General features: G+C 43.6%; 1 protein-coding gene across 7 annotated transcripts in view; it reads left to right on the top strand.

The window, feature by feature from the left end:
* The window catches only part of LOC115160647 (double-stranded RNA-specific editase 1), a 197750-nt gene that overhangs the window by 151241 nt on the left and 34091 nt on the right, over nt 1–12418 (top strand). For 6 of the 7 annotated variants that reach the window (XM_029710887.1, XM_029710884.1, XM_029710881.1 and 3 more), the window contains 3 exons: nt 3749–3823; nt 6934–7859; nt 10535–10649. In XM_029710887.1, the coding sequence (XP_029566747.1) occupies nt 3796–3823; nt 6934–7859; nt 10535–10649 (1069 nt within the window). In that variant the 5' untranslated portion in view covers nt 3749–3795. Of the gene's footprint in view, nt 1–2721; nt 2741–3748; nt 3824–6933; nt 7860–10534; nt 10650–12418 lie in introns of those variants that run through there. The other variant, XM_029710886.1, reaches the window with a different exon arrangement.

Here is a 12418-nt window from a genome sequence, read left to right as displayed (position 1 = left end):
CATCTGGCTACTGAGGCATAAAGTGATGCCACTAATACCCTAACAAGACTTTTCCCTCAGATCATCGACAGACAACTTATTAGTTAGTTGGGCTGAATGACCAGACAGGTCTCTGGTTCTGCCTTTGTTGTGTCCTTGGCCCTAACTCACCACTGGCTTTTATTTGTCCTTACAGCTTAGTTTTTATGAATGCTGTAGATGCGCTGGCCTTAGATTGGAACAGATCTCACGGCTGCTTACTGATTCATGAGCGGCTGACCCGAAGCGGTGAAACGGCTCTGAGACCTCATAATAAAAAGCGACGGGCGCACGAGCCAGCCTAAATGGGCGAATCTCGAAACCTCTAATCGCCAAAGAGGCATTTAGCGTTCAAGCCTTCGGGTGAAATAGGGTACAAGGTGGGGAGGTGCGGGGTGGGGGGGAGGATGGGGAATCATTGGACGAAGGAAGGACACCTGGCTGGAGTTTGACTTGGCTACCTAAAACATATAATCCCTCCTACCCCCACCCAACTAACCCCCTCACAACCGCCCCTTTTCATTTTCAATCATAGGACTGAGTATTAGTCTTTAATAGGGTCATAATTGTGCAAGCATATTTGCTGTCACCCACCATTAGCCAAGATTAATTAGGCCATTTAATTTAGCTTAAAGTGTCGGTCATGAGGAATGGTGCATGGGAACAAGGCAGAGAGCTGGAATCAGCACAATCTGCTCCCCATCATCATCACTCGCTCTCTCTCATTGGGTTCATCATGATTTCCGCACTCCTGCTTCACTTCTGCTGTAGTTTTAGGGGGACCAAGCTGTTAGACCGGCACGTGTGTGTGTATTGCGTGTGTCTCCGGTTCCATTCACCTCTTGACTACTAGGATGTTATTATAAAAGAGAAATTCTCATCGACTTACTTCGCTAAAGGGCTGACGTGAAATGTTCTATGCAATGATTTTTTCTAGTTGTCGAAGTTCTAGTCTAAGTGGTTCCATGGAAGGACGACTGTTGTACACATGGCCATCATAATTTCTACATATGTTACATACTATAGCTGCTCAAGGATGAAGAGCAGTACATTGGACTGGGGAAAACAGAAAACGTATTCCCATAAGAGAATGTGATTATTAGCAAAGAGCATTTCTTTCTAGGCCAGAAACAAACTACGCACTCTCTTGGGTGTTCATGTCTGGGCCTGGATCTGGGCTATGTTCAATACGAACATGATCAACACTGCTATTTAAGACTGGAATTGGAAAGTTGATATATGTAGTAGAATTATTTGTTACTTCTTGGTAGAAGATTCAAATAATTCATCACATTTGGTAACAGCCTTATATAAAATTCGACATAAATTTAACAGGTTCTGAAAACACACAGTGCCAGTCAAAAGTTTGGACACCTACTCATTCAAGGGTTTATATCTTTTTTTTTTTACTATTTTCTACATTGCAAAATAGTAGATGTTATTTCATAGTTTTGACATGTATGGAATTATGTAACAACCAAAAAAGTGTTAAACAAATGAAAATATATTTTAGATTTTAGATTCTTCAAAGTAGCCACCCTTTGCCTTGATGACAGCTTTGCACACTCTTGGCATTCTCTCAACCAGCTTCATGAGGTAGTCACCTGGAATACATTTCAATTAACAGGTGTGCCTTGTTAATTGAATGGAATGTATTTCCTTAATGCATTTGAGCCAATCAGTTGTGTTGTGACAAGGTAGGTGTGTTATAAAGAAGATAGCCCTATTTGGTAAAAGACCAAGTCCATAATATGGCAAGAACAGCTCAAATAAGAAAAGAGAAACGACAGTCCATCATTACTTTAAGACATGAAGGTCAGTCAATCCGGAAAATTTCAAGAACTTTGAAGGTTTCTTCAAGTGCAGTCGCAAAAACCTAGCGCTATTATGAAACTGGCTCTCATGAGGACCGCCACAGGAAAGTTAAGACCCAGAGTTACCTCTGCTGCAGAGGATAAGTTCATTAGAGTTAATTGCACCTCATATTGCAGCCCGAATAAATGCTTTGCAGAGTTCAAGTAACAGACACATCTCAATATCAACTGTTCAGAGGAGACTGCAGCAATTCGACCATGATTCACGCAAAGAAACCACTACTAAAGGACACCAATAAGAAGACACTTGCTTGGGCCAAGAAACACGAGCAATGGACATTAGACCGGTGGAAATCTGTCCTTTTGGTCTGATGAGTCCCAATTAGAGATTTTTGGTACCAACTGCCGTGTCTTTGTGAGACGCAGAGAAGGTGAACGGATGATCTCCGCATGTATGGTTCCCACCGTGAAGCATGAAGGAGGAGATGTGATGGTGTAGGGGTGCTTTGCTGGTGAAACTGTCTGTGATTTATTTAGAATTTAAGGCACACTTAACCAGCATGGCTACCACAGAATTCTACAGTTATACGCCATCCCATCTGTTTAATTGGACTGTCATTTGTTTTTCAACAGGGCAATGACTCAAAACACATCCCCAGGCGGTGTAAGGGCTATTTGACCAAGAATGAGAGTGATGGAGTGCTGCATCAGATGACCTGGCCTCCACAATCACCCAACCTCAACCCAATTGAGATGGTTTGGCATGAGTTGGACCACAGAGTGAAGGAAAAGCAGCCAACAAATGGTCAGCATATGTGGCAACTCCTTCAAGACTGTTGGAAAAGCATTCCTCATAAAGCTGTTTGAGAGAATGCCAAGAGTGTGCAAAGCTGTCATCAAGGCAAAGGGTGACTACTGTGAAGAATCTAAAATATATTTAAATTTGTTTAACACTTTTTGATACTGCATGATTCCATAGGTGTTGTTTCATAGTTGATGTCTAAACTATTATTCTACAATGCATAAAATAGTAAAACAAATAAATAAAAACCCTTGAATGCGTAGGTATGTGCAAACTTTTGACTGGTACTGTAAATATATTTGTTCAATGTCCCTAGAGTAATACATATTGAGTGCTTTAACAGTAGATAATTTTCCTCTTGAGATAGTTAGGGCTCACAGGCAATCCTCTAGTACAACTGTGTGTTCTTGATGTATGACTTAAAGATTTCAAGTATGATCGCAGTAGAAATCTCCGTAGAAATCTTCCAGGCCTTTCCTTGGTGACTGATGGCCAGACACTGCATTCACCTGCAGAGAACCATCTCGCACAGATACCAAGTGCATGAACCCAATTCTGCTCACCTAGAAATCCATCGGCTTTGCTGTACGGTACAACTGTTCGTGTACTGTAGTGCATTTTCTACTGCCGGATAAATGGCAGTCTGTGTCAGGCCCGGCTAAAAGGCATGTCCATGTCAATGGCTGTATATCTCCCGGCAGGCAGCTGGAAATGAGGTCTAATCAGACGGATATTAAAGTCACAATACACTGCTTCCGACTATTATGGCCTGTCACCACCGGGCCCTCTCTCCTCTCTCGCCCAGATTAGTATTCACCTCTGAATATTTATACACTCACCGTAGGCTTAACCTGGCTGTGGCGTTTTCCTCTCACTGCACTGGTTGTGGGTATGGGTGTGTGTACATATGAATATTTAGATTTTTTTTATGCACTTTCAGCAGCCCCTGCCCATTAGGGAAGGAACCCAGACACCCCCCCCCCCCCCCAAACACTCGGTCCCCTCTATTATAGTTGTACGTGTTTGTGTCTTCACATGGGCACGTGTGTTATTTGTGGTAGAGACATCTAGGTTGAGTTTGACTGACCGTCCCTTCCTCTCGTGTTGCTCTCAGGTGGAGCCGGAGCTCGGCAGCCCCGGCCCCAGCAGAAGCTCTTCATCATGGACGTGGATGAAGAGGAGAACATGAGTGAGTGTGTCCGTCTCTCTTTGTCCAATTGTCTGTCTGTGCCTGTGTCCATTTGTTCCCTTACTGGATCCCCTGCTTAGACACACACAAAGGACATACACAAAGGACATACACAAAGGACATACACAAAGGACATACACAAACTACAAGCACCGCACATAAGGAAACCTCACTGCAGAACTCCATAAATTCCTTGGATTCAACTTATATTGCTCTATGCACACCCTTTAAAAAAAAAATGTCATCCTCACTCACACATTCAAATTTAATTGGACATTTTGGGAGGAATCTGAGCCCTGAGCTCCAGCAGCCGTGCGTATGAATGAGTCTCTGCCCTAGATCCCCACCTCTCTGAACAGACCGAAGAAATGGCTACCTGGTCTATCCCAGGATGAAATGGATGGTTGCCATTGTAGTTTCACGTACCGGTTTCACACTGAGGGCCTGCTGACAATGTCACCTTCATTACAATTGGCCGATTTCTGTACATTTTTTTCAAAACGCTAGCAACTGGCTCAAAGCAGAGGGGGACATTTTATGGAGTTTTGATACTGGGACTATTGTTATCATTTATCTCCAGGTTTAGTTAGCCACTGTAAAGATGGCTACAAAAAATATTACTTTGAGCAATGGAAATGTGTAATTTACTTGAACACCAGGAGGAGTTTATCATATTTGTTTGTTCCTCAAGTATGCTCACATTCATACCGGCTGGATTCCAGTTTGAATAACAGTGTTCGGAACATGCTCACTGATATTCAAAATACGCAAAAGCGTCAATGATATTAAGGTGCTCGACTGAAATCGACGAGACATTTACATTTTCTGTAGCTGTACTGAAATGAAAGTAATTAGGCCTATGTATTAATTGACTCATCAAAAGTCAACTTTCACTGAGTGTACGAAACATTTCCTTTTGTCCTCAAAACAGCCTCAATTCGTCGCGACATGGACTCTACAGGGTGTCGAAAGCGTTCCCCAGGGATGCTGGCCCATGTTGACTCCAATGCTTCCTAAAATGTTCAAGTTGGCTGCATGTCCTTTTGGGTGGTGGACCATTCTTGATACACACGGGAAACTGTTGAGCGTGGAAAAACCCAGCAGCATTTCAGTTCTTGACACAAACCGGTGCACCTGGCACCTACTACCATACCCCGTTCAAAGGCGCTTATATCTTTTATCTTGACCATTCACCATCTGAATGGCACACATACACAATCCATGTCTCAAGGCTTAAGAATCCTTCTTTAACCTGTCTCCTCCCCTTCATCTACACTGATTTGAAGTGGATTTAACAAGTAACATCAATAAGGGATCATAGCTTTCACCTTGATTCACCTGGTTAGTCTATCACGGAAAGAGCAGGTGTTCTTAATGTTTTGTACACTGTCTATAATGGCAAAAGCCACTTCTTAATGTTACAGTATTCATGCCTTTGGTTTTTCTCCTTTGTAGTTATTACCCATACATCCCCTTGTTAAGACTCTTTCTTGCCTGGCTTGTGCATGGCTACCCCAGAGTCCACCAGCCTATTCTCAATGTGTCAGTATTACTCCCCACTTCAAGACCTCCTCCGAAAAGCACTCACACACTTCCATGTTGCGTAATGTATACATACTGTACCTTAAATCACACGAGGCAAATGCATATCTGAAAACTGTCTTGGAATCAACTACATCCAAAGTAAATGAAATAATGTACATTTTTGTTTGAGTGGAACATCCTTTAAGGCTATTAAAGAACATCCTTGAACAAGGCAGTTAACCCACTGTTCCTGGGCCGTCATTGTAAATAAGAATTTGTTCTTAACTGACTTGCCTAGTTAAATAAAAAAGGCATGGGCACATTATAAGGAGGGGTAGCGCTCCATATTAGTCTGGGTATATAAGAGACTAGAATTTGGAAACGCGTGAGAGCAGGATTTTTTTGTCTTGCTTGTGGGATGTGCCCTCTATTTTAGTGTGCAGAAACTTGACGAACATCAGCGCCTGTCTGAAGCTACGGATTCTGTGTTCAGAAGTCAATGGAAACCCCAACAGAGCCTCTGAAGAGCTCTGATCTCATCTAGTTTGAAAATGCATAGTTTGATATGTTTTTGAAAAGTAGAGCTCTGCGTTACCAGAAAGTTATCAGATCAATTAGGTTGTCTAAAGATCTAAAAACGTCACGGAGGTTTGTAATCTCAGGTTGGACCCTTTCATCCTTGTCAGACTTTGTTGGTCTTGCGGAATGTGTCCTCTTTCCTTGCTCTTCCTCGCACTCTTCCCTGCACCCTCCATCTTCCCAATAAACCCTGTAATTTGCACTGCCGGTTCTCTCTCCCCTGAGTACCGAAAGGAGTAACCTATCAAGCCTTTGCTGGAGGATGTTATAAATGAAAATTTTGCCAACATTCCATCCGCTTTGCCAACAGGACCAGGTGATGTGTGTTCCTTAGAATATTCTAGAGCTGCAATTCCACTATGATGAGAGCTAGCGCAGCACTCTAACGCCAACCTATCAATAAAAAGCCAGCAGATAAGAGTAACGATACTTGTGGGGTGAAGAACAGGTAATCAAATCTGCCTGTAAAGTGAAAATCAGTGTGTTCGTATGCGTGCGTGTGCGTACCCCAACTCTTCCACATATTTTCCCCCTGACCCCTCCCTAAACTGACATATCAACAGAAACCTGCCTGACCAAGGCTAGCAAATGCAAATAGTTCTCCCTTATGTAGAGGGAGGAACTCAATATTTATTTTGTTGTGCTGGCCTAATTTTTACAATATTTCCCATCACTTATTTCCCCATTTACATAGTTATTGTATAGATTAAATCCTTCTTGCAATGCTATAGAATCCAACTTCCCTTGAGTATCCAAAAAAGTACTGTCCTATCATTATGACAATTATTGGCTATTTTGGCGAAACTTAATTGCTAAATGGATTTTCCTCATGAGATGTATGTTTGATACTTTGGGGTCAATGTAATATCAGTTTAAGCCTCTCTAACAAATAAACATAGCACACATCACCAGTTCAGTTCCAAAGAGTGATATAGGAATCTATAAATTTTACATTTACAAGATCCTGCAACGAAGGCGTTGTAAGTTACTCTTTCTGGGCACCGCAGGTTCGAGCAGCACCGACGTAAAGGAAAACCGTAACCTGGACAACGTCTCCTCCAAAGAGGGGGAGGCTGTGGCTGAGCAGCTCCCCAACGGCAGTGGCGGGGGCAGCAGGAAGCGCCCCTTAGAGGAGGGAAACAATGGTCACACGCACTCCAAGTTCCGGGCCAAGAAGCGTAAGAAAACGCCAGGCCCGGTTCTACCCAAGAATGCCCTTATGCAGCTGAATGAAATTAAGCCGGGGCTGCTGTATAAGCTGCTATCTCAAACGGGTCCAGTCCACGCTCCCGTGTTTGTCATGACCGTCGAGGTCAATGGGCAGCTGTTCGAGGGCTCAGGTCCCACCAAGAAGAAGGCCAAGCTGAATGCGGCAGAGAAGGCACTGCGCTCCTTTGTCCAGTTCCCCAATGCCTCCGAAGCGCACCTGGCTATGGGCCGGACACTGACAGTCAACACAGACTTCACATCCGACCAGGCCGACTTCCCAGACATGCTCTTCAACGGGTTTGAGACGCCCGCACCGCCCGAGGACTCCTTTTACCTGGGCTCCAATGGCAGCGGCTGCTTAAACTCGCTGGGAGAGTACTCCATGCCTTCTACTCCAGGTGCTAACTTAGCCCAGGCCCTGTTGCCCCCTCCCTCATCCTTCACCTCGCCCTCGAGCGGCAAGAACCCTGTCATGATTCTCAATGAGCTGAGGCCGGGTCTCAAGTATGACTTTTTGTCCGAGAGCGGCGAGAGCCATGCAAAGAACTTTGTCATGCAGGTGTCGGTGGACTCACAGCAGTTCGAGGGCTCTGGACGAAACAAGAAGCTGGCCAAGGCCCGGGCCGCCCAGGCAGCCCTCTCAGCCCTCTTCAACATGCAGCTGGACCAGACGCCCTCCCGACAGCCCATCCCCAGAGAGGGACTGCAGCTCCACCTACCCCAGGTAAGAGCCCAAACCTAGGTCTCTCTGAAGTAGCCCTCTCTGACCCCAGTCAAGACCCTTTTAGAACAGGTCATAGCACCAAAATTGTATCTGCACTCACTGACTGTGGAAAAAAAAAACAGGGTGAAACGTTTTTAATGGGGATGAGTGACACGGTTTATACTCTACATGTAACGTTTTCAGGCGCTGAACAAAGGAATCACGGCACTTATGCCCTCAAGCACAAAGGTCTAACACCCTAGAGTCCAAAACAGAGCTTCCCCAGAAAGTATGTCTTCTCTGTAATATATTATGGATAGCCAAAACACTTATGCAAGGCTTTCTCAAACTGTTGTGATTTTTTATTATTAATATGGGAGTGCATTAAATATTTATAAATATCTGGATGTTTTGGTCAAAGAAACCCATCTGCTGAGAATGAGAGTTTGAGAATAGGTCTTTTGTTATATTGTAAACTGGGGAAACTTTCTATTGGCTTGTGTGGTTTTTAAAACTGAGGACACAAAGGTATTTTCACAACTGGAATTAGCAATATCTCCTCTCTCTTAATTATAATATCTTTGCGCTTATCTAAAGAACGTCAGTGTCTGTCACATGCCTCTACTACCTCATATTTTAAAGTATTTTCTTCATGAAAGTCCCCACGGGACATTTAGTGCTCTTGCCAATCATCGCTGGGTTTGAGACATTCATTGAAAATGAAGATGAAACGATCAGGCCCGAAGGATGATAGAAGATGAGACAGGAGATGAAAATGTAAGGCGCTTTAGTACTGAGATGATGTGTATGCATGCGAGACATCTATTTACACATCTCCCAATCAGGCTCCCCTAATCGCCAGCTGAGAACACCAGGAAAAGCATGCTTCTATCTTAATTTACCTCTCCTTTTTTTAGTCTTGTTGAAACATCCACTATTGACTGTCCAGGCTCTTTCCTACCTAGATTTGAGACCTATTCAATTGAGGCACTCAAAGGGGTTCCCAGAGTTTAGAGTTGGGGTTAATTTTGTAGGAAATTTGAAGTGCAATTATTTTAGTTAAGTCACTTGTTAGCCTGAATAAAAGCACCCTTTCTGAAGATGTTGTTTTTAAACACTTTCAAAACTGAATGTGATTTCCCTTCAAATGTAATACGATGGTACGGTGCGACTCACACATTGTTGTGGGACAGAGTTGTGTCTAGAGCTTGAGTCCGTGGTTAGGCCTAGGTTTTAGTAAACGTTTATCGGGGTGTTGTAGCTGGGAGTCAGACTGTATCTAGCTCGACTTCATCCCTTAGGCTGGATTTGCACTCCACCAGCCGTGCTCCGTAACTGCTTTGTGACTTTACCACATACACGTTTTGCTACTGAGAATGCTTGGAGTGTAAACCCAGCCTCACAGGTGCTCAAAGAAGGTATCCCTTTCTAAAGCCTGCTCTTTTCGAAGACTCAATATAGCTTGGTTCAGTTTGATAAGAATTGGGGGTGAGGATGAAGATTGGTCATCACAGAAGTGACTGTCAGTCCTGCCGGCGAGTGCAGTCTGCACCAAGTAAGCAGCTAGTGGGGCAGACTGTCAATGGCTTCAATTGTCTTTTCTCCCCAGGACCATTTCCCGCTTTTTTTCTTTCTTTACTCTCCCTCCACTTGTCATCGGTCCGCTTCCTTCAAACAGGCAGCTCGTGTCAATTATTCTGCACCTGCTAATTGGTCTATTAATTCTCTTGTCGGTTAATATTTATTAAATTGACCATCAACCTAGCGCTCCATATGGACGGGGCTAATTAGAAAGTCAGGGAAACATGAGTGATAGAATACCCTGTTCAGTTATTGCCAGACTGGAATTGCCTCACTGTTTTTGGCAGGCTGTTTTGTTCCCCAGAGGATAACAGAGACGTCCACACGTTTCTGCACCGCCTGCAACCAACCCGCGGAATTCAAAAGTCAAATTATCCCCACTCCAACTGGGTGACTCTGAAGTATCTGGGAAGTGATATTTGAACTAATCCCGTTAATTGGTGCACATTCAGCCATTGCCTCTCCTTGGTTGTAATCATTTAATAACACTAATCACATTTTGTTCTCGCAAGTTCTTTACCAGAATAGACACACCATTTCTTTATACAATCAGCATTTAATAACACATCAAAATATCTACAAACATAATGAAAATGATCATGAAAAGGTAGGAAATAGAATGCAAGACAAGAAGTGAAGACCTTGAGATCCTGAACATTAAATGATGTTGTACTCCGGAGGAGGAGATGGCTGTGTGTACTTTCTGGTTAATTTGGGATTCCTCCTTCAGGTTGCTCCTTTGGTCCTGAGTTGGTGTCCTTATGCTTGTTGCTCTTCTGTTGGTTCCTTGCTTGAGTTGCAAAGGCTGTGCTCTAGTTGTCTTCTCCTTCTTTTCTTGAAGGTGGAACGCTTCAAATCGTCCTCGAGCAAAAATGGTTTTTGCTTTTACTGTTGATCCGTGATGTCATCAGCTCCCCCAACTTGATTGATCAGGATGAAATGAGCAGGATAAACTCATCTGAAACAGGCAACCTCTACCTGAAGCCTGTGGTTGTTGTGTTGCGTGTCACATCTCTGCTGTGTGTGTGTGTGTGTGTGTGTGTGTGTGTGTGTGTGTGTGTGTGTGTGTGTGTGTGTGTGTGTGTGTGTGTGTGTGTGTGTGTGTGCGGTCCCAGGTCCTCGCCGACGCAGTCTCTCGCCTGGTTGTGGACAAGTTCAGCGAGCTGACGGACAACTTCACCTCCCCCCACGCGCGGCGGAAAGTCCTGGCAGGGGTCGTCATGACAACAGGTACACTTTGTTACTAGGTCTAATGGGAAAACACTGCGTTCTCCACTCTCGGGAGCAATGTTGCTGCCAAACGGTACACCACTAGATTTGTACAGACCATAAAAACACAGCCATACTGTCTGCAAGAGGCTGACGTGTATAGATGGTAGGAAATTAAGCTTCTTAACCACATGATGGGTGGGATTAGCACAACCTCTCAATCATTGTGCACATCAGTTTTCCTTCATGGGTCCATGATTGATGCTGCATGATGCTGCTGTTCATCATTGGCTTTGTAAGCCTCATTTCCTATTCATAATTGTTTTTTCTTACAAAAATACACATGTGCATATTTGTATGCATAAATAAGAAACTACAGTGCCTTCAGAAAGTATTCATAACCCTTTACTTAATCCACATTTTGTTTTTACATCCTGAATTCAAAAGATTCAATAGATTTTGTTCTTACCCATTTACACACAATACCCCGTAATGAGTGAGAACATGTTATTAGAATAAAATAAAAAAAAGTTGTATAATGAAACGCATTCATATCTCATTTACATAAGTATTCCCACCCCTAGGAGCTCAGGTGCATCTAATTTCTTTTGATAATCCTTGATGTCACTACAACTTGATTTGAAGTCTACCTGTGTATAATCAAATTGTTTGGACATGATTTAGAAAGAAACACAGTTGTCTATATAATGTCCCACAGTTGACAGTGCATGTCAGAGCAGAAACTATACCATGAAGTCCAAGGAACTGTCTGTAGATCTCAGAGAGAATTGTGATGAGACATATATGTGGGGAAGGGTATAAAACAATTTCTAGAGTGTTGAACATTTCCAAGAGCCCTGGGATCTCCGTTATTGGGAAATGTAAAAAAAAATATGGAACTACCGGACTGCCTAGATTTTGCCTTCCGACCAAATTGAGCAACCGGGCAAGAAGGACCTTGGTCATGGAGGTGACCAAGAACCCAATGGCCACTCTGACAGAACTACACAGTTCCTTGGCTGAGATGGGAGAACCTGCCAGAAGGATAACAGTCTCTACAGCACTTCACTAATCTAGACTTTATGGGAAAGTGGCCAGATGGAAGCCACTCCTGAGAGAAAGCCACATGACAGCACGCCTGGAGTTTGCAAAAAGGCACGTGAAAGACTTATAGCCTAAGGCAAAAGATTCTGTCATCTGATGAGACAAAAATGTAACTCTTTGGCCTGAATGCAAAGCGCTGTCTGGAGAAAACCAGGCACAGCTCATCACCCGTCTAACACCATTCCTAAAGTGAAGCATGGTGGTGGCAGCATCATGCTATTGGGATGCTGGGAAACTGGTAAGGATAGAGGGAACAATGAATGAAGCCAAATACAGGCAAATCCTTGACGAGAACCTGCTTCAGAGTGCAAATGACATTAGACTGGGGGTGAAGATTTCCATTCCAACAGGACAAAGACCCCAAGCATACAGCCAAAGCAACGCTGGAATGGCTTCAGAACAAGAATGTGAAAGTCCTTGAGTGGCCCAGCCCAAACCCCAGACTTGAATCCCATAAAAAAACTTGAAGATTGCGAATTACCGCCGCTTGCCATCTAATTTAAGAGGTTAAGAAAATCTGCAAGGAAGAATGGAAGAAAATCCACAAATCCAGATATGCAAAGCTGATACATACGTACCCAAGACGACTCATAGCTGTAATCGCCACCAAAGGTGTTTCTACAAAGTATTGACTCGGGTGTGAATACCAGTGCTTAATTTGTCAAATAGGGAGGTCCCGGAACACA

This window comes from Salmo trutta, chromosome 24, assembly GCF_901001165.1.
Source record: "Salmo trutta chromosome 24, fSalTru1.1, whole genome shotgun sequence".
Classification (NCBI taxonomy): domain Eukaryota; kingdom Metazoa; phylum Chordata; class Actinopteri; order Salmoniformes; family Salmonidae; genus Salmo; species Salmo trutta.
This window is presented reverse-complemented; position numbering and strand designations above follow the sequence as displayed.